At 51.8% G+C, this 24,395-nt stretch overlaps 1 protein-coding gene across 1 annotated transcript in view; it reads left to right on the forward strand.

Moving 5' to 3' along the window:
* Positions 1-24,395, forward strand: part of PNPLA7 (patatin like phospholipase domain containing 7) — a 53,181-nt gene that overhangs the window by 16,107 nt on the left and 12,679 nt on the right. Inside the window, 9 exon segments of the mRNA XM_068552183.1 lie at positions 1,719-1,846; positions 2,352-2,432; positions 3,360-3,486; positions 4,132-4,180; positions 4,182-4,270; positions 16,563-16,712; positions 22,389-22,452; positions 22,571-22,739; positions 24,024-24,206. Of these exon segments, the coding sequence (XP_068408284.1) occupies positions 1,719-1,846; positions 2,352-2,432; positions 3,360-3,486; positions 4,132-4,180; positions 4,182-4,270; positions 16,563-16,712; positions 22,389-22,452; positions 22,571-22,739; positions 24,024-24,206 (1,040 nt within the window).

Genomic DNA, 24,395 nt, shown 5'->3' on the forward strand with positions numbered 1-24,395 from the left:
ATGTCATTGGGTCTCTACTTCCCCAGAGGCATTTAACCACTTGCAGCAAGAGGGGTTTGCTACTGCAGACACCTCCTTGCTCAGCAAGTAGGTAATCGCAGTCTCGTGGTTATCCAAAACCACCTTGGCAGATGAGTTAAGCGACCATCACTGAGCTGAAACTGTTGGCTCTGGAATCAGCTAACGTTCCCTAAGTTCTCCTGGAAACCCAAGGAAGTTGCCAGAGTCCTGGCCCAGATTCCAAAAGGAATAAAACAAATTACTGGATTCCAGTTAGCTCTGTCTTCCAAAAGAACATCACTATTGCGCACTCCAGAAAACAACTGAGTACTCACCAAGGACGAAGCCTCGAACCAGAAAGGATGAAACCTTTCCCCTGAAAGGACAAAGCCGTTCCAGATCCCAAATAAAGTCAGAGAACTCAAAATGCAAAAAGAGCAGAGTTTGGAATCCAAGACGAGACTCAGGGAAGTGACGAGCATGAGGGGCTCACAGTGTGGGTACCTCGCTCAATTCCCGGGCCCGTCATCTCTTGGGGTTCGCCTCCTTCAGATCCCACTTCTGACACCCTATAAATATATCAACTTTAATAAACGGTTGCCAGTTATTTTATCGGCAAAAGCGAGTTTATTCAGGAAGAGCAGAGGAATTGCAATTCAGAATATGCAAACCTTGGCAGACAAAAGCCAAATCCAGAGAACAAGGAGGGGGAGCTAGCTTTTATAGGGAGAAGGGGGAGTTGGGAGGGGCTGTGATAACCATAGTTTCCATTGGAGGAGCTGGGGGTCCAATGGAGGCTTCCCATTGGCTGGACCCCTGTTGTCTCTGATTGGCTGGGCTGTCGGGGGCAGAGGGAAGTTTCCTTCCTCCTGCCTGATGGTTAAGTAGAGGCACCTTCCTGTCCAAGATGTAGGCGGAGATCTCTTCCTTTTTGGGGTAATTGACATGCATGGCAGGCATGAGACCTCCCCCTACAGGCCGGTCCCCACTCCAACTTTAGCTGAGGTTTTGGTAAGGAATTCCACAATACTTAGCAAGAGAAACAAAAACTCTGTTCACACAGAACCCTGTATGGAAATATTTACATTAGTTTTATCTATAATTGCCCATACTGGAAACACCCCAGATATCCTTCACCTGCTAGATGGATAAAGAAACTGTGATGCATCCATAAAATAGACTAGTTCTCATCAATAAACAGCACAAACTACTGGTACATGAACAGCATGATGACCCTGAAGTGCGTAATCTCAGTGGACGGGCCCAAGCCTTGTGTGATTCCATTTATGTGGTACTTTGATGAAGGAAAACCATCAGTTCAGGAAAGAGCTGGTGGTTGCCTGCAAATGGCAGTTGGGGGAGAGGAGGTGGCAGGACTCAGAGCTGCGCACCAGAAAGGGCCAAGGTCACTGCCTGGGGGTGATTCTGCGACTGAAAAAGTCATCTTTTCTCTCGAGCACCAGCCAGTTCCCAGAAGAGAGAAACCACATGCTGCCCACCGGGTCCTTGGCCGTGTGGAGCTCCGTCGGTGGCGGGGCAGGGCTCAGCGGGGGGGGGTTGCTGGGCGGGTGATCCTGCCTCCACGAGGCCTTGCAGTAGACCTAGGAGAGCGGGGTACTGAGTGCTGTGATGCTTGAGACCGGAGTTGGGGCTTGGGGAGCCAGGCTCCGAGGTCTTAGGACAGGCCAGAGCAGACCAACTGGGGCTGTCGTTACAAGGCCACACCGCGCCGTACAAAACCGTGTCTGCCCGCGCTGCTGTCCCGTCCACCGTCCTCCGGCTTCCAGCTGTGGCTTTCCAAGGAGTTTTTGAGAAATATCCTGAAACCCTGGTGAGGGTGGTGCAGGTGGGTCGCTTCTCTGCGGTGCTGCGGCCATCTCGGTGGAGGGTGCGGGGCCAGCACCCTGAGTGTCTCACCATCGGTTTACTGAGTCACGTGGCCATGAGGACGTGTCCGCAATAGTGGAATCAACTTCACTGGCAGGACTGAGTGCTGGTGATGCGGGGTTCGGGCGGGGGGGGTGGGGGGGCGGGTGTAGGAAGAAGTAAGATGGTTTTTAAAAAATTTTGTGATACATAGTTTGCTGTAAAAATTAGTATTGATAACCTCAAAGGGGTATTCAGATCTCCCACCATGCCCCCAAAGAGCTCTTTTTGTTATTATTAAACTTCTTGATTTGCAGTCATTTTACTCTTACAGAAAACTTGTAAAAACAATGCAGAGTTTCCTTATGCCCCTAGCACTAACGCCTTGCGTGACGAGGGTGAGTTGTCTACACCAGGGGCTTCCCCGCCCGCGAGGCCGAGGCAGGCTCAGCACGTGGATACACAGTTGGCCCGTCTCTCTCCAGATGATCATGGTGCGGCTGCAGAGGGTCACCTTCCTGGCTCTGCACAACTACCTGGGCCTGACCACGGAGCTCTTCAACCCTGTGAGTGTGCTCGGCGTCCTAACCGTGGGTCCTCAGGACCCGGGGCTTTGAGAGGTGACGACAGAACGCGTTTTCTACCTCACGGCCATGGCCAGCGGACGCGCCAGGGTGGGGTGCGCCTGGGGCCTAGTGCTGAGCGCCTGTCCCACCAGTCAGGTCTCGGGGGCCTTCCTGGAGACGTGTGCCTGTTGGCCAGCCTCCTGGTCGTGCCCCTGCGGTTCCCTTCCAGGAGGGTCTGGGGTTTGGCCCGAACTAGCTCCTCTGATACCCTTGCTCCGTGAGCGCGCCTGCCCCTCCCAGCTCCTCACCTGCCACGCGTCCAGCGGAGGCCGTCCCGCCAGGCCCTGCGGCCCTCCTGTGGGCACTCGGGGCGGTGTGCCCTGCCCTCGACCATCCCTCTTTCGAGGCCGGTGGGTTGAGCTGACGGCCGTGAGGTGGGAGAAGCTGCTCTGCCCCGTTGACTCTGGTGGGAAGTAACCCTGATGTCGGAGCAGGGCCCAGAACTGCGTGGGCCGCAGGCTCAGCCCTCGGACGGGCTGGCGGCCCCTCAAGGCTGAACAGACGTTCGTTGTCAGCGTTCACGCTGCACTTGGATGTTCTCCCTGGTTCTCCCGATATTTTAGGTACTGTCATCTTCCCGTGCTGATATTTTAGGGCGTTTTCTACATTATGTTTCATCTTAACGAAGAGTGTGGAGGTTTCTGACAATTTTGACCATTATTTAAACTGATAGAATTGCCAAGATAAAAGCAAGCTGGGCCTTTCTTGCCTTAAAACCCTTCCTTTCTACATCGCCGGCATCCTACTTGATCACTGCCTCCTTCAGTCCCCGAAACGTGGCCTCTCCCCGAGGGTTTTGCAGTCGTTCCCAGGGCGCTCGCTCACTAGGAGTGCTGCTGGGGCAGCCCCACTTCTCTCATGTCTCAGGAGAGCCAGGCCATCCCGCTTGTGTCTGTAGCCAGCGTGGCTGCTGGGAGGGCCGAGAGGCCGATGTGCCGCAGCCTCGAGGAGCGGCTGGAGAGGCCCCCGCGGCCCCAGGAGCCCTGCGACCCAGGTACTGCTCCCCCGGGCCCAACCTCCCACCCTCGGGTCACCAGCTGTTCCCCCCGCCGCCCGCCACCCAGGAGAAAACCAGTCGAGGGTGGGTTCCCAGCTTCGCCCTCTGACTGCACTGCTCTGAGCTCTCAGGAGGGGCCTAGACTTGGGGAAAGAAATCATTCATCGAGGCTTCTCTGCCGGAAGTCACCTCCAGGGTGACTGTAACACACAGGCACACTACAGATGTGGACGTGTCACCTGTTTGGTCATGAAGTTCAGCTAAGCTGCGTTGCTCAGGGTGCTTCCTGGAAGGTTGTTCTGGATCCGCTCACCTGGGGAGCTGGGGAGCCCTGCCGCTGGCTGGGGCTCTTTCGGGGGGGTGTGCTCAGAGCTGGGCAGGAGTTTGCCTTCGGGGCGCTCGGCCGCAGACCTGGGAGTGTGGCAGAACAGGACCTGCGGATGGGGCTGGCATTCGCTTGCCACTTGCCTGGGCAGGTGGGCACAGGTGATGGGCCAGGCAGGCGCAGGTGCCGAGGACGCGGCCTGAGGGGCAGGGGGCGGGGCCGGCAGAGGGCTGTCCCCAGGCCTCCAGACACGCCGTCGGGGTCTGTGCGCTGCTGTGGGAACGGAGGCCTTGCCTCACGCCAGCCCCTCCCAGCAGATGGTGGCGGCAGCCGTGCAGCAGCCTCTGGGCCTCTGCCGAAGAGGAGCGCCCTCCCCGCTGCCTTCTGTCCACGAAGAGATCGTGGACAAGCTCAGCCAGGCCCAGGCAGGTGACCAGGCTGCTTCAGCTCCGCCAGGTGAGGGACCCTCTGTCCCACTCCAGACGGCGGGCAAGCCCTGGGCCCAGAGGACCCTGCGCCTGTGCCCTGCCTCCCGGTGTGAAGCAGTGGCGGGCGTCTTGTTGCCTGAACGCCCTGCAGGCTGCTCTGCCCACCACCCTGCAGCACCCATGTCCGTGGAGCGTCCCTGGGCTGGACCCTGCGCGCCCCTCTCGTAACCGCTAGAGTGGCTACCTCGGCGCCCTCCCTTCTCCCCTGTGCTGGGCTGTGCTAACAGGCTATGGCCTCTACTGTCCCCTCTGTCCCCCAGCCATCGCCCAGGCTTTCCTCCCCAGGAGGTGTCCGCACCTGCCCCTCTCTGCTGTCTGCTTTGTCTTCTTGTCGGCTCTCAGCTGCAGAGAGAGCTCCTTTCGGCCTTTGGTCAGCAGTCAGCCCTCTTCCCCTCTCCTTGCTGTGACCTCAGCTTGCCTGTGAGTGCTGCAGTGTGATGGCTCCCCGGCACGTCCCAGCTGGGGGGGGCGTTGTTGGCGCCCCCCAGAGGCTTGCTCACTCCTTGTCCCCTTCCTCCTTTTGCTCTCACGTTCCTTAGAAAGTCCGTCTTGTCTTCACCTGCGTTTCATGGGTTGCTGGCAGGTTTCATCATCTCCTGGTGTGTTCAAGAGCTGTTCGGGCTCCCTCTTTAAGAATTGCCTGTTTATATTCTTCGCGCATTTTCTGCAGGGTTTCCTGGATTTGTTTTGTTGATTTGCATTAATTCTCTATATGCTCCAGATAGAGATCCTTCATCAGTATGAATGTTCAGATACCTTCTCCCGGCTTCCGTCTGTGGAAGAACATACCCATGGGGCCCATCCGGGAACAGAGACCCTTGTTGTTCGTTTCTGAAAACCAGTTGTTGCCTTGCGGTTTGTGTTCTGGGTCTCACTTTTTCCCTCCTTCTTCCCAGACGTAAACACATTCTTCTGGGTTCTTGTCTGGTAGCTTTTCAGTTTTACTTTCCACATGGAAGTCTGTCTTTCATCATGGTTCCCTCTTGCCTAGTATTCGAGGTAAGAAATTCAGCTTTTTCGTACTCTATCTAGTGGTAATTTACCCAACACCATTCAGGAAACAATCTTTCACTTCCCTGTTGCTTTTTCTGGTGCCATCTTTATTAGGTATCAAGTTTCTGCATCTACGTGGATTTGTTTTAGTAACAACTTTCTTGAGATATAATTAACGTACCATAAAATGCACCCTTTTATTTTTATTTTTGGCCATGCCATGCGGCTTGCAGGATCTTAGTTCCCCGATCGGGGACAAACCTGTGCCCCCTGCAGTGGAAGCACAGAGTCCTAACCACTGGACCGCCAGGGAAGTCCCAAAGTTCACCCTTTTAAAGTATACAATTTAGTGGTTTTTAGTATATTCACAGAATTGTGCATCAGCCCCCCTGTCTAATTCCAGCACGTTTTCATCACCCAGTAAAGAAACCCCAGACCCATCAGCCGTCACTCCCCAACCCCTGGCTACTACCAACCTGCTTTTGTCTGTGGATCTGGATCTGTTCTGGGTGTTTCATTACTTGGAGCTACTTTTTAGGAATCTTTGTGTTCTGTTGGTGTATTTACCTATTTCTTCACTAATAGCAAGTTATTTTTTATTTTCATTAAATGCTTATGGTTGTATAATCTGCTTATAGAATGTAAAAGCCCCAGGGGGACGTTTGATGAATTTTCATAAACTAAGCTCACCTGTGGGACCAGCACCCAGACACAGAAAGCCTGGACGGTGGCCCTGCAGTTCCCGTCAGCAGTGATACGGGTTGTACTCCTGTGCCCCTGGCACTGCCCTGCTCCCCTGACCTCTGACCCATTAGCCTGGGTTTGAGTCTGGCTTCTGCTCAGCCTGGTATTGTGGCCTCCAAATTGCCGGCTGGGCAACACTCACCATTCTCACTGCCGTACATTGTTTTCTTTTTTTTTTTTAATTAATTAATTAATTTATATATTTATTTTTGGCTGCATTGGGTCTTCGTTGCTGTGCGCGGGCTTTCTCTAGTTGCGGCGAGAGGGGGGCTACTCTTCGTTGCGGTGCGCGGGCTTCCCATTGCGGTGGCTTCTCTTGTTGCAGAGCACGGGCTCTAGGTGCACGGGCTTCAGTAGTTGTGGCCCGCGGGCTCAGTAGTTGTGGCACGTGGGCTCAGTAGTTGTGGCTCGCGGGCTCTAGAGCGCAGGCTCAGTAGTTGTGGCGCACGGGCTTCATTGCTCCGCGGCATGTGGGATCTTCCCAGACCAGGGCTCGAACCCGTGTCCCCTGCACTGGCAGGCGGATTCTTAACCACTGCACCACCAGGGAAGCCCAGTGTTCATTGTTTTCCTGTGAACAAACTGTGTTCGTGTGTCTCTTGGACGCACGTGGATGGATATGTTCCTGTTGGAACTGCTGAGTTGACGGCATGTGTGTTTAGCCTGGGAGATGCTGCCGGTGGTTCTCCACGTGCCTGTCCCGATCTATACCGTCATCAGCCTCGTAGGACTGAGTGGTCGCTCCAGTCTGCAGTCCAGTGTGGAGCCACCTGCCGCTTGTGGTTGTTTGTATTTAAATTTTAACAGTTTGATTCTCAGCCCCAGTCAGGTGCTCACTGACTTCATGTGTCAGACAGTCAGCTCACAGGCCGCACCGCTCACGGGCCGCACCACTTAGAGGCCGCACCACTTAGAGGCCATGCCACTCACAGGCCGCACCACTCACAGGCCGCACCACTCACAGGCCGCACCACTTCACAGGCCGCACCACTTAGAGGCCGTGCCACTCACAGGCCACACCACTCACAGGCCACACCACTCACAGGCCACACCACTTAGAGGCCATGCCACTCACAGGCCACACCACTCACAGGCCGCACCACTCACAGGCCGCACCACTCAGAGGCCATGCCACTCACAGGCCGCGCCGCTTATGGACCATGAAGCTTAGAGGCCACACCATTCACAGGAAGTCTTGCTCCCCAGCCCGTACAATTGTCCATCATTTTCATTTGGCCCCTCTGTGCCCTGTGCCTTGCTGTGGCTGTTACCCATCTTCCTGACAACTTGTGAACCTGAGACTCTTCCATCTCCACTGGGATAGGAATGCATTGTCTTTTGGCCATTTTTCTCTTAGGTTATCTTTCATTTTCTTATTGATTAATAGGAGTTCTTTAGATATTCTCTATATGAGTCCTTTGTTGGATGTATGTATTAAAAATATTTTCTGCTCACTTTTCACTCTCTTAATGGTGTCTTTTGATGAATAGAAATCTTAAAATCTAATAGAGTCCAATTGATCAAATTTTTTTTTTGTGGTTAATACATTTTGTGTCGTGTTTAGGAAATCTGCCTGTAAGATTTAACGTTTTACCTTTCATACTCGTCTAGAATTGAATCTTTTGTCTGAATTGAGTAGGGTCGAAATATATTTCTTCTGTGTGGCTAACCATTTGACCCACCATATTAAAAAATGTTTATTTTTCAAATAAAATAAAATTTGAATTTTTTCAAATAAAATAAGTAACAGATAACTGAAAATAGTAGCAATCCACAAAACAAAATTTGAATATGAATTATCCAATTCCATGAATATATCCAGTTAACATTCATACAGGGACAGATTTACCTTTCATCTGGTCTGTACAGATAATACACTCTTACAGGACATGGTTTTGGCAAAAATCAGAGATACACTCAGTCGTCCCTCAGCATCCATGGGGGATTGGTTCCAGAACCTCTAGTGGGTACCAAAACCCACAGACACTCAAGTACCTTGTGTAAAAGGGTGTAGTACAGTCAGACGGCCCCTTGAATGGGTCCTCAGGTTCCACATCCACATGTTCAACCAAACGCAGGTCAAATTCAATAAACCAGCTAATTATACTCAGCATTTTAAGTTTTATAGACTGTATGATTATAACAGCAGCATAATACAGAAATGTACAACTTTTAACGTATGCATGTGTTTATCACAGGGAGTGTAGTTGGGTTTTATTTTTCAAATAGATATTGGTATCATAATACTTTGGCTTATTAGTAATAAATAATAAAATAATAATATAGTAATATAATATATATAGCATATTAATGTGTATATGCATAATATTATAATAAAGTACTATGAATACACAGTATCTCAGGATGGACAAAAATAGTTATTGTTAACTGCTACGTTGTTTTAAACATTTCAAAATCTTATTAATATGATAAGAAAATAGCTATACAGATTTAAGTATTTTCCTCTGAGACATAACCTTTAAAAAATTAGTGGAGATTGGTCTTTGTAGTTCCTGTTAATAACCCATCTTCTACTTTTTCATGAGCACAGACTGCATTCTTTTGCCACGTGAAGGGCGGTAATGAGGCAGAGTCGCTCTCCAACCACAGGCAGACCCATAGTCTGGACTTCCTGCCTCCCAGGTTCCAGCTGGCCCTGTGGGAAGTGCCCCGTCTCACTCCTCTCTGCTTTTGCCTGGAACTGGGCCTTCCCATCCTTTGCACGTCTGTGTGGTTGTGACAGCAGCTTTCTGTGAGTGCCCGAGGCTGGTCTGTCTCTAGTGTCACCTACCAGGTCTGTGTGCTCTGCCAGCCCTGCCCTGGTGTGTGCACAGGGCCCAGCGTGCCCAGGCGGCCGGCATGGTGTCCTGAGTCTCCCCTGCATTTTTAGGGGGCACAGCAGGTGCCACCTCAGACCTGAGGATGGCCTGTGACGGCGCCCAGGTCCCGCAGCACGCAGGGGAGCGCCCCGGGGGCACCGTGGCCAGCGAGGTAGGCGGCACCCCGACCCCGGCCTTCGCTCGGCCGCCCCCGCCCCTCGCGCTAGCGTTCTCTGCTGGGCCGCGTGGGGTCGGGTCCCAGGCTGGCCGGACCGCCCGCGCCGCCCGCATGCTCCGGATCACGCTGCCTGTGCTCTTCTCAAGCCCAAGAAGAGCTTGGTGGGTGCAGAGACCCCGCCGGCTGTCCTCCTCCACTCGGACGGTAACGCGGCTGAGGCTGTTGCCAGCAAGAAGACAGACGCCATCCTCAGAGCCGCCAAGAAGGACCTGCTCTCGCTGATGAAGCTGGACGTGCGTGGCCCCTCCTGCCTCTTCCCTGGCTGAGCTGAGGCGGGTGGCGGGAGGCGTCTGACTGCCCCGAGACCCTTGTCCTCGCAAGACCTGCTTCCTTCACGCAGCGGGTCCCAGGGTAGGGGTGGCCACGGCGCCCGCCGGGCAGGGCCCCGGGCAGGGCTCAGGACGGGATCCTAATGCTGGTGCTCTACAGACCCTCTCCCCACAGCGGTCCGGGGTCCTCGCCCTCCTCCAGGTGGCCACAGGGGACAGGGGAGTGTTCTGCAGATGTGGGACACCACTCAGGATGCTAATGAAAGGTTAAAAGTGCCCTGCTAGACATGCCTTCTAGACAGAAGAGCGTGAAGCCACCTTGCCCTGGACTAGACCGTTAGCAGCTCCGCGCCACAACCCCTTTCGCTCCCAGCGCACTGCCGCCCTGCACCTGACCGTGCGCTGGGTAGGAGGGGCGCGTCCTGTGTGTCTTCTGCGTTCACGCCCACGCGCTGCCTGGGCCGCAGGCTCCGCCCACGCCAGCCCACACGTGGGCCTGCGTCCCTGCGGGCGCCCACATTGTAACCTCTCCAGACTGGTGGGTGCGGGCTCCTGTGCTCCCACATCCGTGCCAGCAGTCCGAATTTTGGGGCTTTTCCATGTTTGATGACCATGGGGGTGTGGGCGTGCCTTTGGTTTTAATTTGATTTCCTCGGCTGTTAGTGGGGCTGAGTCTCTTTCACATCTTACTGGCTTGGCCTCGGTGGGGGAGGCGCTTCGAGCCTTCCGCCCGTTTCTGTCTTTCCCCTTTAGACTTGCAGGGTTTCTTTATACTTTCTGAATGAAAGTCCTGTGCTGTGTGGGGCTTGAACACAACCATCTGCTCTAGGATTTGCCTTCTTTGCCTCCGGAATGGTCTTTTTGCAGGACAGAAGTTTGTAATTGTAACGCAGTAAACATCAGTCTTGTCTTTTATGGTTAGTGCTTTTTGTGCCTTGTTTAAGAAACATTTCCTTACTTTTGACTTCATAAATATTTTTTTCTATATTGCTGTCTAAAAGTTTTATTGCTTCACCTTTCTTAGGTTTTAATGCAGAAGGAATTAATTTTTGTGCAGGATGCAGGGAAGGACTTGGATTATATATATTTTTGCTCATGAGGACCTGGCTGGCTCAGAATCGTTACTGGGAGGTCCGAGCTTTCCCCCCGGTCCGCTCTGTCTCTGTCAGAAGCCTGGCCTATCTGGGTCCTCGGCTCTGTTTCTCGCGTTACTTTCGGCACCCGCGCAGGGCAGCCGAAGCTCTGCAGCTGGGGCTGCCCTGCTAGGGCCCTAGAGGACAGGGGTCGGAGGCGTGCCACCCAGGCCCCCCAGCTCGTGGGATCCTCCTTTCCTGGCCCCCTGGGCAGGAAGTGGGGGGGTTTCATGAAGGTTTCGTCGTCTGCACACGCGGCACAACAGAACATCCCGACTGGGTCAGCCTTCGGGCCAACGCTGGGGGCTACACACACCTCCGGCCGCAGCGCAGCGGTCCTGATGCTGCCGCGAGCCAGCTGGCAGGTGCCGCCGCTGCTTTTCGCACAGAGAGGCGGAGGCTGGTGCGCTGACCCCTCCCCCGCTTGCCTTCCTCCTGCGGGACGGCTCCAGCCCACTGGGCTGAGTTCCAGGTTGCCTGTGGGCGCCAGTACGCCACCTCCGGCCCCAGGGTCGCCGCTGAAACGGGCGTGCTCGTCTTCCCTCCTTCGAACGTAACTCTTCTTTTTGCTGTCAAGATAGGCTCTCTTGGATTCCTGCAGCTTCACTTTGACAGAACTGGGCATGGGTTTCCTTTTATTTATCTTGCACGGGACTCTGTGGGCTTCTTCAGTCTGTGTCTCTGAATCCCTTTTGGAAAATTATCGGCATTATCTCTTCAAACATTGCCTCTGTCCATTTCGTCTCTTCTTCAGAGACTCAAATGAGCATATGTTCTCACTTATCCGTTACGAGTCTAACCCTTTCTTCTTCATTTTCCATTAGAAAAGTCTTTCTACACTTGAAAGAAATAGAAATATCCATGTTTTTATTTAAGTTCACTAATTCTTTTAACAGCGTCTAGTCTGCCGTTAAACGTGGGATTGAATTCTTGAGTTTGGTTCTCCTACTTAATCATTCTAGCATGCCTGCTTCTTGAATCTGCTGCCACGAGCCTGGCTTTCATGTGCCTTGCCAGTGTGCACCCGTGTTCCTGTGTCAGGTCCCTGCCTTGGAGTCCCTTTGTTTCCTTTGTTCCCTCTGGTCCTTGCTTGTGGTGTCTCGTCTCTTGCTGGACCTGGTTTTCCTTGGTAACTGTGTGCTGTATGTAGTGCTTATTTGTAGAAATTACATGAGACCTAAGATGACGTTATCTTCCTACAGAAAGGATTTCTCTTTGCTTTTGCCGGAAGTCTGGGCCAACCAGATGCCCCAAAGCTGGACTTCAGAATTCCTGTTATGCATAAAATTTTATTTATAATATTATATTTCATCCATCAATAAAATTTTCAGATTATTTTAGTTGACATTTTCTCAGTCCCATTTTAATAATCTTAAACTTATTTTTATTATTTTATTTTTTGTATTCAATAATTGGTTCATCAAGAATTTATCTATTTTTTCTCTTCTTATTCATTATGTGAAGCTTTAAACATGTAAAAAGGTAGTGGTAATAGCATTACAAACCCCCATTATTATCACCCAGCCAATAATCATCCACTCACGGCTGGTCTTTTTACAGCTGTACTCCTAACCCCTCCTCCAATTATTTTCTGTCTGAAAAATTTCAAACACTGTATCATTGCACATCATCCTTCTCTAAAGGTTAAGGGCCCTGTTTCAAAACAGAACCACAATATCATTCTCACAATTCAAGTGTTGAAAAGGCCTCATGACATAATCCACCCAGCCAGTGTTCACGTTTCCTCAACTGTATCATGAAATATTTTTTTTCCCACTATTTAAAAAAAATTTTTTAAAGACTTTATTTTTTAGAGCAGTTTTCGGTTCACAGCAAAATGGAGAAGAATGTGGAGATTTCCCATCTACCCCTGCCCCTCCCACACGCACCACCTCCCCCGTTATCACCATCCCCACCAGATGGGACACTTGTGACAAGTGAGGGACCTGCCTGGACACGCCATCATCACCCAAAGTCCGTCGTCTACCTTGGGGCTCACTCTTGGTGCTGTACGTTCTGTGGGTTTGGACAATGCAGAGTGACATGTTATCTACTATTGAAGGTTCGTAGAGTAGTTTCACTGCCCTAAAACCCCCTGTGCTCTCCTGTTCATCCTCCCTCCCCCCTGCCCCCGGCAACTCCTGATCTTTTTTTTTTTTTTTAACTCCTGATCTTTATACTGACTCCATAGTTCTGCCTTTTCCAGAACGTCATAGAGTTGGCATCATACCGTGTACGTAGTCTGCAGCCTTTTCAGATTGGCTTCTCTCACTTAATAATTTGCATTTGTTTCCTCCCTGTCTTTTCATGGTTTGATGGCTCATGTCTTTTTAGTGCTGAATAATATTCCATTGTCTGGAGGGAGCAGAGCTTATTTATCCATTCACCTACTGGAGAGCATCTTGGTTCCTTCCAGATTTTGGCAATTAAGAATAAAGCTGCGAGGGGCTTCCCTGGTGGCGCAGTGGTTTAGAATCTGCCTGCCAATGCAGGGGACACGGGTTCGAGCCCTGGTCTGGGAGGATCCCACATGCCGCGGAGCAACTAGGCCCGTGAGCCACAACTACTGAGCCTGCGCGCCTAGAGCCCATGCTCCACAACAAGAGAAGCCACTTGCGATGAGAAGCACACGCACTGCAACAAAGAGTAGCCCCCGCTCACCACAACTAGAGAAAGCCCATGCATGGCAATAAAGACCCAGTAGTTGCAGCACATGGGCTCAGTAGTTGTGGCTCTTGGGCTCTAGAGCGCAGGCTCAGTAGTTGTGGCGCATGGGCCTTGTTGCTCCGCGGCACGTGGGATCTTCCCGGACCAGGGCTCGAACCCGTGTTCCCTGCATTGGCAGGCAGATTCTTAACCACTGTGCCACCAGGGAAGCCCTGTGATCCTTTTTGAGTTAATTTTTTTGAAGGGTATAAGGTCTGTGTCTGGATTAATTTTTTGCATGTGTATGTCCAATTGTTCCAATACCACTTGTTGACAAGGCTTTCTTGTTTTTTTTTTTTTAAACTTTGGGTTTATTTATTTATTTATTTATTTATTTATGGCTGTGTTGGGTCTTCGTTTCTGGGCGAGGGCTTTCTCTAGTTGTGGCAAGTGGGGGCCACTCTTCATCACGGTGCACGGGCCTCTCATCATCGCGGCCTCTCTTGTTGCGGAGCACAGGCTCCAGACGCGCAGGCTCAGTAATTGTGGCTCACGGGCCTAGTTGCTCCGCGGCATGTGGGATCCTCCCAGACCAGGACTCAAACCCGTGTCTCCTGCATTGGCAGGCAGATTCTCAACCACTGCGCCACCAGGGAAGCCCCGACAAGGCTTTCTTTTCTCCATTTAATTATTGCCTTCCTTCCTGTATCAAAGATCAGTTGACTACACTTACTTATCAAAGATCAGTTGACTACACTACTTCCTGTATCAAAGATCAGTTGACTACACTGGCGGATCTATTTAGGGGTTCTGTATTTTGTTCCATTGACCTCTTTGTCAGTATTTCTCCAATACCCCCACAGTCTTGATAACTGTAGCTTTATAGTAAGTCTTGTAGTTGGGTAGTGTCAGTCCTCCGACTTTGTTCTCCTTTGGTGTTGTGTTGGCTGTTCTGGGCCTTTTGCCTCTCCATATAAACCTGACAATCAGTTTGTCAATATCCACAAAATAACTTGCTGCAATTTTGATTGAGATGGCATTGAATCTATAGATCAAGTTGGGAGGAACTGACATCATGACAATATTGAGTCTTCCTATCCTATAAACGTGGAATATTTCTCCAATAATTTAGTTATTCTTTGACTTCTTTCATCAGACTTTTATAGTTTTCTTCATAGAGATCGTGTACATATTTCGTTAGATTTATACTTAAGTGTTTCATTTTGAGGGGTGCTAATATAAATGTTATTGTGTTTCTAATCTCAAATGCCACTTATTCATTGCTGGTATATGGGAAAACAATTGACTTTTGTATATTAACCTTGCATCCTGTAACCTTGCTAACATTGCTTATTGGTTCTAAGAATTTTTTGTTGTTGTTGATCCTTTTGGATTTTTCTCTGTAGACGATCATGTCATCCATGAACAAAGACAGTTTTATTTCTTCCTTACCAATCCTTATGCTTTTTATTTCCTTTTCTTGTCTTATCATAACATTAGCTAGGACTTCCAGTATAATGTTGAAAAGGAGTTGTGAGAGAGGACATCCTTGCCTTCACAGAGCATGTCCTGGCCCTCTTCCCTGGGCTGTGTTTGAATGTTAACTTAATTCTCAAGGCCTTTGCAGTATTGCTCTGGTCTGCTGTGCTTGTGTGCTACCCAGAGCCAGTGTAAAGCCTGGCTGGTATGCCACACTGGATTCTGTTCTCAGAGCCTCTGCTGTGCGATCCTGGCCAGTTTCATGCATGGGCTGCTTGGGGGTGAAGCCAGGACTTCATACTAGATCTAGAGGACTCCCTTCTCCATCTCCCCTCTCTAGTGCAGGGGATGGAGAGCTGGGGGCTCCACCCCACTGTGTCTATAGCCCCATGCAGGAACTTGGGGCCCTGGAAAGCCTCCCTGGAGGCAGCACCCAGTGCAGAGGGGGAGGGATGGACCCTGCTTGGCTGTAGGTGGGACAGGGCAGTGGCACTTCTACCCTTGCGGCATTAGTAGAATGGTCTTCCCACAAGTTGAGGTCCTAGCTCGTCTGCCCTCCTCTCCACGCCCCTCTGGGTCTCCTGAGAACTGTGTCCAGAGCCTCCTTGTAACTGGTGGCAGCGGTTAGGTGCGATATGCCGGCTCCATCTCCTTCTTGGTCAGAACCAGAACCTCCCACGTGCCTTTCTTAAAGGCTAAAAGAAAACTATCAGAAGCTGGCAGTAGAATTCCCCTCTGGTTCTACCTCAGACAGAGGGTTCTAACGTCAGAGGTCACTGGGAAACAGCGAGAGGAAGGGGATTCCCCACAGAGAAGCTGCCAGAAAACCGGTGAAAAGGGGCCCCCTGCTGCCTCGCATGCAGCTGCCAGCTGGCTCAGAGCCCTCACTTTCTTTCCCTGCCCCCAGGTTAGCTCTTAGGGGCCCCTCTCTCTGCCTTCTGCAGCCCCTGCTCTGGCTTCTGGGTCAGGCCTTGCAGGGACCCACGCTCCATGCCTCAGGACCCACCGCTCCTCCCCAGGGACGAGACCAGCAGAGTCAGAAATGGATGCCCTTTTGGTGGAGCTGGACCTTCCTGCATGGCCAGTGCCTGCACCTGGCACCTGGCCGTGCCCTTCCCGGTCGGGAGGGTCGGTGCAGGAGCTGGGCTGGCACAGCGGCCGGCCAGGGGAGCCAGGAAGAGAGCCTTCGATGTGTTGGGGCCCCAGAAGACGGGGGTCTGGCTGGGACTTGGGCAGCAGGAGGGGTGAGGCTGCCCCTTCAGCCACCTCCATGAAAACAGGAGGTGCCACTTGCCAAGCAGTAACTTTGTGTTGGGAATGAACTTCAGCCGGGGACGCTCGGACGGAGGCTGATGAGCTCGTGGGCCCACGTGCCCGCTGCCTCCGTCCCTGCTGCTGTGGGCTTCCTGGCCTCGTCTAGAGAAGGGGAAGCCTGTGGCCTCAGGGACAGGCACCCCAGGACCCAGCCCTGACCAACCCTGGGTTGTTTTGTGCCTCACCCCAGGGTCTGGAAACCCCACGCAGACGAGGTGGTAGAAGGATGTCAATCTCCTAAACCTCAGGCTGTTTACTGTCTCTGGAGCGGTCAGTGGAGAACTCCAGGAAGGGGGGCAGGTCAGAGGATGGGCCCTCCCCTGGCCAATCCTTTCAACTCTTCGCGTTTTCTCTGGGCCTCACGGCCTTCTCTGCGTCTGTGCATCTGTGTCCCCTTCAGTGGGCCCAGTCCTGGTGTGAAGACGCAAGGGCGCCACAGTGTGGTTGATAATTTCAGCGGGAAAGGCGGGGCTCTGGTTGTGGAGACTAGGGGCAGACCCTCGTGCCAGTTCCTCCTGCCCAGGCCTCGTGTGCCGTGGTGTCACCTCGAAACATCCAGGGACATTGAGACTGTGCCAGTGGCAGCCCGATTCCTCAGGCCAACGCACGCCCCTGTGCTCTGCAGGTCACCAGTTTGGGCTACATGCTGTAGGCAGCAAGTGGGACTCCGGGAACCCTGCCAGCAACCTCTCCACGGTGGCCGTCATGCCCGTGTCAGAGGATGTGCCCCTCACCGCCTTCACCCTGGAGCTCAAGCACGCCCTCAGCGCCATCGGTAAGCCCTGCCCAAAGGCACCTGAGGTCCGGCTGGACCCCCTCCTCCTCCTGCCTCTCATCCTTCCAGGTTCTCCTGAAAGAGCACTTAGCGTTGTCCACAAGGCTAAACCCTGGGCAGGGGGTGGAGAGGGGTGCAGTGGTGGGGAGAGGACTGTCAGTGAGACGGGCGCCTCTGGACAGTCTTGATGGGCAAACCCTATCTCACAGGAGCTGGTGTGAGTCCCACCGCACTGCTCCTCCCAGCTGAACTCTGGGGCCTCCAGGGGCACAGAGACCCCTGCACCGCCCCCCGCCAGCGGGAGCCCATCCTGGGGTGTGAGCCTGGGCTGGGTGCATGTAGCTGCTGCACTACTCGGAGGGAACACCGCAGTGGCTGGGGGAGCTGACTGACCACGTGGAGAACACCCGCAGCTGGGGTCAGGCAGCTTCAGTCATGTTTCCAAGTTGCACGGCTGTTAAGTTTGGGGGCTCAAGAACAAGAAACTGAAATTCCTGAGAACTCTTAGGAATTCCCCAAATCATAAAGTATTCCATATTCTTAACACTTTATGTATATGTTTTTATATAATTGTGAGCGACTATAGTAAGAGACAATAAGTCAATTTTCTGAGATAGGGCTATCCTAAAGCTTTCAGGGGTGTCTTCAAAAATGATATAACAAAAAAAAAACAAAAAAAAAAAAATGATATAACAATAGGTGCAGTGAATGTTACATTACTATTATGGAACAAAACATTGTGACAAGAGTATGTATCTTATTATGGCGAAAACGTGCTCTACCTGAAACAGACACTTGATAACAGAAGGCGTTAAATAAATGCCAAATGAAAATGATTTATAAAATTGAAGATACTACTATAAATATTTAATATGTAAAAGTTATTCTCCAAGGGAAAATTTAAATCACAGAAAGCATTAATTTCCGTTAGTCTTAGTCTTTGTTTTATAACAAATATTCTGGATGTAGAAAACATCATACATTTTTCAGTGACGTTGGTCAGACTGTCCAGGGCACACCCAAAAGATCTGCAGTTGCACAGTGGAGATGTGTTGATTCATAAAAGCTTATTCCCTTTTTTTTAAAAAAAAAAAAAAAAAAACCTTTTATTTTGAAATAATGACAGATTCACAGGAAGTTGTAAACATAGTGAAGCGAGAGCCGCACACCACCCGCTGCCCCAGACCAGGGAGTTAGCGTCTGTGCGGTGCGCTGATGTGACACTCACGTGTGTCCGTGCGCATTTCTATTTCTTCGAGGAACTGGGGATCTGGACAGGGATTGCACTGAACTGTTGGTGGCTTTGGGTGGCACTGACATCCTAGCAATGTTAAGTGAAAGCAGGCATCCTGCCTCGTTGCTAATCTTCGGGGGAAGCTTTCCGTCCTTCGCCTTCAAGTAGGATGTTAGCGGTCAGTTCTTCATGTATGGCCTTCAGTATGTTGAGGAGGTTTCCTTCTATTCATAATTTGTTGAGTGTTTATATCATAAAAAGATGTTGAATTTTGTCAGTGCTTTTTCTGCATCAATTGAGATGATCATACTTCCCCCCCTTTGTTCTGTTAATGTGATTTATTACATTGATTGATATTCATATGCTGAGTCATTCTTGCATTCCAGGAATAAATCCCACTTGGTGTGGTATGTAATCCTCTTAACACCCTGCTGAGTTTGGTCAGCTCCTCTTTCCTGAGGATTTTGCATTGTCAAAGGCTCTTCGGTAGTTTCTCCTGGCATCTTGGTCCCACGGAGACTTTGGTACGGGTGGGGCGGGGCGGTGCTGGCCCCATGGAATGAGTTAGGAAGTGTTCCCTCTGAGTCAATATTTTTGGAAGAGTTCGAGGAGGATTGGTGTTACTTTTTCTTTAAATATTTGGTAAAATTCCCTAGTGAAGCCACCTCATGCAGGGCTTTTTTTTTTTTTTTTAACTGGTGCAGTTTTCTTCCTGGTTATAGGTCTATTCAGATTTCCTGTTTCTTCATGCTTCAGTCATGGTAGGTTGTGGGTTTCTAGGAATTTGTCCATTTCATCCAGGTGATCCAGTTTGTTAGTATGCAGTTGCTCACTGCACTCTCTTGTATTCCTTTTTATTTCTGTAAAATAGCTCATGTCCCAATGTCATTTCTGCCTTTAGTAATTTGAGTCTTTTCTCTTTTTTTCTTTATTCCTCTAGCTAAAGGTTTGCCAATTTTATTGATTTTTTCAAAGAACCAACTATTGGTTTCATTGATTTTCTCTGTTTTCCTATTCTCTATTTTATTTATCTCTGTTCTGATCTTTATTATTTCCTTACTTCTGCTAGCTCTGTGTTTAGTTTGAGATTCTTTTTCCAGTTACTTAAGGTACAAAGCCGGTTGTTGATCAGAGATCTTTCTTCTTCCTCAAAGGAGGCATGTGTAGCTGTAAACTTCCCTCCTAGCTATGCTTTCGCTGTGTCCAGTACATCCGGGAATGTTGTTATTTTTGTTTTCATTTCTCTCAAGATATTTTCTCATTTCTCTTGTGATTTCTTTGACCCATTGGTTGTTTATGCATGTGTTGTTTAATTTCCATATATTCTTGAATTTTCCAGTTTCATACCATTGTGATCAGAAAAAATGCTTTGTGTAAATCCAATTTTTAAAAAAATTTTTATTGGAGCATAGTGCTTTACAATGTTGTGTTTTAGTTTCTACTGTACAGCAAAGTGAATCAGCTTTACATATACATGTATCCCCTCTTTTTTGGATTTCCTTCCCATTTAGGTCACCACAGAGCACTGAATGGAGTTCCCTGTGCTATACAGTAGGTTCTCATTAGTTATCTATTTTATTTATTTATTTATTTTTTAAGAAAGATTCCATTTTCTCTCATTTCTTTTTTTTTTTTTTAATTAATTATATTTTAATTTGGTTGCGCCGGATCTTAGTTGTGGCAGGCGGGCTCCTTAGTTGCGGCTCGAGGGCTCCTTAGTTGTGGCGTGCATGTGGGATCTAGTTTCCTGACCAGGGATTGAACCCAGGCCCCCTGCATTGGGAGTGCGGAGTCTTAACCACAGAATCTAACCACTGAGCCATCAAGGAAGTCCCAGTTATCTATTTTATACACAGTATCAATAGTGTATATATATCAATCCCAATCTCCCAATTCATCCCACCCCCTCACCCCCGCCTTGGTATCCGTATGTTTGTTCTCTACATCTGTAAATCCAGTCTTTTTGTTTTTTTTTAAGTCTTTATTGAATTTGTTAACAATATTGCTTCTGTTTTATGGTTTTGGTTTTTTGGCCCCGAGACATGTGGGATCTCGTCTCCCTGACCAGGGATTGAACCCGCATCCCCTGCATTGGAAGGAGAAGTCTTAACCACTGGACCACCAGGGAAGTCCCTGTAAATCCAGTCTTTAAAGTTCTTTAGGACTTGTCTTGTGGCCTAACATATAGTCTGTCCTGGAGAAAGGGAAGAGTGTGTGTTCTGCAGCTGGGCGGGTGGCCTTTCCTCTTTGTGCATTTTGGTGAGTGTGCAGTGGTATCTTGTTTGGGCCTGAATTTGCATTTCCCAACAACTAAGAAGTTTGTTTGTTTACTGGCCATTGAGATACCTTCTTTTGCAAGTGCCTGTCAAGTTGCCCACCCTTTTTGTTGGTTTGTTATCTTTTCCTTGTTGATGGGCAATCTGGATACAGTCGCTTTATTGGATGAAAGTGTTGCAGATATCTTTCCCTCTGTGGCTTGTTTTTTTTATTCTTTTAATGATCTCTTTTGACAAACGTAAGTTGTTAATTCTAATATAGACCAATTTGTTTATCAATTTTTTCCTATATTGTTACTGCTTTTTGTGTTTTATTGAAGAAATTTCATCCTGCCCCCAAATCATGAAGAGGTTCTTCTAAAAACTTTATGGTTTTACCTTTCAAGTTCACAATTCATTGGAGATTGATTTTGGTGATGATATGCGGTAGAGTCGGGACTCATTTTTCTATAGGCTCTTCAGCTGACCCAGAGCCCTCACTTAGAAGGACTGGACTCTGCCCCGCGGTGCTCTTTTGCTGACAGCCAGGTGACCACATTTGTGGAGGGTGTTTTTAGAGTGAGGATCTAGGCCAGTGGTCCTTTTCTTCCAGCTGTGAAGGTGTCCACTTCCTCTGGCTTCCAGAGTTTGCGAGAGAGGCCGTGTGACAGCCAGGCTGGCAGTGACTGTCCAGGCCAGATCTGTCCTGGAGCAGCAACCGTGCCCAGCAGAGCCGACACATAAGTGCCTAGGAGTCACCCCGTGTCCACGCACTGCCCTGGACCCGCCCGTGACCTGGGCCCTAAGCAGACCCTCCCAGGGACGGGGCTGGTCACCACATTCCTGACTGGCTGGGGCTGCAGCCCGCACCTTGAGAGCCCAGAGCACCGCCTCTGGGGGGCTCCACACTTTCCCGAGGGCCTCCTCAGAACCCTCCGAGTCCAGGCAGGCGGGCCCAGAGCAGGAGACGTGCACTGAGGGCCAGATAGAGCCCAGCCTGGGGTCGCCTGAGGACCTCAGGCTGGGCTCCTCAGTGTTCCTGCAGCCAGACATGGCCTGCCCGTCCCGCCTCGTCCTAGATGTCCAAGAGGTGGACGGGGTGAGCCACTGCAGTGCCCAGGAGTGCCCGCCCTCGCAGGCACGTGAGGCATCAGCCCCGAGAGGACTCCCTCTCTCTGTCAGACCCATGCGGGGTGACCAACTCGAGCTTGAAGCTCTTCCCGGCCTGGCCCGACCTGGCCTGACCCCCAGAGCAGGACTGCAGCCCCCGGGGGACCAGCGCCCTTTGCCCCCGAGCCCCCAGAGGAGATGCTTTCCCGCATCAACCGGCTTCTGCCATTTGAGTCAGAGCTGCACAGACGCACAGGTCAGTCCAGCCGCCACATCACAGGGCACCACCCTGTGAGACGCACCCTTATGCTTGTGCCTCCAGGAAAGCAGATGCTGCCAGTTAAACACAAGGCGGTGATTTCTTGTCTCTCGCCTTCTGATTACAAGCCCTCAGGGAAGCTCAGGTGTAAGTGCGGGTGTAAGAAGGAAGCCATGGGGAAGGCCTCGGCTTCTCCTGCAGCAGCGGGACTTCCGCATCCTCGGGGCGGTCCAGCAGCCTTCCTGACACTGAGGGCCGCTGGCCTCTCAGCTTTTGTCCCTGCCCCTGGCGGCCCTCTCGCATATTCTGGCGCTGGCCCTCCTGGCTGAGAGCAACTGTGTCTGTGTGGACGGCAGCTCTGAGACTCTGTAGCTGGAGGAAGCACGCTGATCCCAGAGACACGAAACGTGGAAACGTGTGCATCTGGACACTGGTGAGCCGCACCTGACTGGAGCCCAGCCAGCCGGGCTGCCTTGGATTCGGGAAGCTGTCTAATCTCGCACTTTACAAGCTCGTGCTTCCCTGCCCCCGTGCACACACAGTCTCGGTGCTGCAGAGATCCAGCCCCTTCGTGTGTAGAGGAGGAGACTGAGGTCAGAGAGGCCGCCCCTCCCTGTACTGGGTGCAGCCCTTCCACCGGCACCCCTGCAGCCTCGCCTGCCCAGAGGGCCTCCTTCAGGGCCACAGGCGCTTCCTCCTGAGTGCTGAAAGGCTCATTGCTTTCCAGAAGAGCAAACTCCAGGAGAAGGCAGGGCCTTGCTTGTCCTCCAGTGTGAGCTGCCAGCACAGTTTTCTGTATTTGGTGGTTGTGTTTTCAGGCCCTGCCCTGCTGCTGACCGGCGCCAACATAAAACAGCGCCTTGGCTCTGCTGCTGTGGACAGGCATGCCGGCCTCCACGTCGGAGCAGCCTGGCCGAGCCTGGCTTCCTGCTCTCAGTGGGTCCCAGCCCGGCCTCGAAATGCACCCTGGCGTCTGCAGCCCTCTGTCTGTGCCTCCCAGTATCCACGAGTACCGGCTGTCCAGCTGGCTGGGGCAGCAGGAGGACATCCACCGGATCGTGCTCTACCAGGCGGACAACACGCTCACACCCTGGACCCAGCGCTGTATCCGGCAGGCCGACTGCATCCTTATCGTGGGTCTGGGCGAGCAAGAGCCCACGGTGGGCGAGGTGAGCCGGCCTGCGGGAGTGGGGCAGTGGGCGGTGGGCCTCAGCAGGTGGGGTCCATGGCCAGGGCTTGGCGGGGGTGGGGGCGGGCCGGGCCGGCTGCTGGGTTGGGCCAGGCAGTGGGCGTGGTCAGAGGGCTACAGGCTGGGCAGGTCTTGGCGGGAGGGGCGCCCCACTCTCTTCTCAGACCCCTTGTTTCTCTCTTTTCCTCTGAATGAAGTATTTCAACAACTCAGGAAGGGATGGATAATAAGAGCATTCACCCAGGTATTTGCTCTACACATTTTGGAAACATTTTGCCGTGTTTACCTGTGACGGTTGTTTTAGCAGAGGCAGGCAGGTACCCCGAAGTGGCCAGTGGCCACTTTACAAGGCAGAGGCTCGTGTAAAGTCAGAGCCTCTGTCCGTGTTTCAGATTTTTACTATGTGTGTATATGGCACGGTTTTTTTTTTATATATAAATAGTGTTCTAGTTTATACCATCTTGAAATTTCCTTTTTCCTCAACACTTACACTTTTGAATTTTATCCATATTGTTTCACTCGTCTTATGGCTGTTTAGTTTCTATTTGTGAATGCCCCACCATCTGTCTCTTCTCAGCCAACGGACTGTGAAGTTACTTCACTACACGCGTGTGCAGGGGTGTCTTCAGGGCACCACCTGGAATTGCTGCCGGGCGGCAGAGGCTGTGTGTCTTCAGGTTCAGAGAGCTGCCAGACTGCACTCCTGTTGTGCGTGTGATGTGGGCGAGGCCTGGGGCTCCCTGCTCTGCACTGTCAGCCCCCTGTGTTCCCAGCTTCCTGGGTGCGAAGTGGAGTCTCGTCCCTTTGCTTCGTGTTCCCCACCTCCTTCCTCTGCCCCGTCGTCTGTTCTCATTTCACGCTTCCACCCCGGTCCTGGGACAGCTACAGACTCGTCATCTCCGATGTGGGTTCCTGTTCTTACCACGAGTGATGCTCCCTTGTGGGGGAGTGTTTGCAGAAGAAGGTGTGGCGTGTGCGCCGCCCCCCTTCCTGCAGGCCCCCGGAGCTCCCTCATGCCCCCGCACCCAGCCCCGCACCCCCTGGGTCACAGCTTCACAGAGGAAGGGCCAAGCACACCACAGCCGGCTCGGTCTTCAGAACCAGGGTACCACCCGCCAAGGCCAAGACCTGTGTTGGGCTGGGGGGTGAAGCGGCATCCAGCGTGGGACCTCTGTGGACAGCCCCGTGCTGGCCTTCGGCTCTGTCCTGCTCCAGCCTGCGGCCTCTGCTGGGCTGCCTGACGCGGGGCTCCGCTCTCCCTCAGCTGGAGCGGATGCTGGAGACCTCGGCTGCGCGCGCCCAGAAGCAGTTGGTCCTGCTGCACCGGGAGGACGGGCCTGTGCCGGCCCGCACTGTGGAGTGGCTCAGCATGCGGGGCTGGTGCTCCGGCCACCTGCACCTCTGCTGCCCTCTCCGTGTCTTCTCCAGGAGGGGCCTGCCCAAGCTGGTGAGGCCCGGGCCGGCTGGGGGCCCCGGCGACCTGCTTCGGGCCGTTTCCCTCTGACTCCGCTCTGAGCCCGCTGGCCCTGATGAGGGCGCTTGCTCTCCAGGAGCTCACCCACTCCTGTGCACTCCCATCTGCTTGAGCTTGGTCTTCAGATTCCCGTGGCCACAGGGTGACATGCCCCCCAGATGG

Source organism: Eschrichtius robustus, chromosome 10 (genome assembly GCF_028021215.1).
Source record: "Eschrichtius robustus isolate mEscRob2 chromosome 10, mEscRob2.pri, whole genome shotgun sequence".
Lineage (NCBI taxonomy): Eukaryota > Metazoa > Chordata > Mammalia > Artiodactyla > Eschrichtiidae > Eschrichtius > Eschrichtius robustus.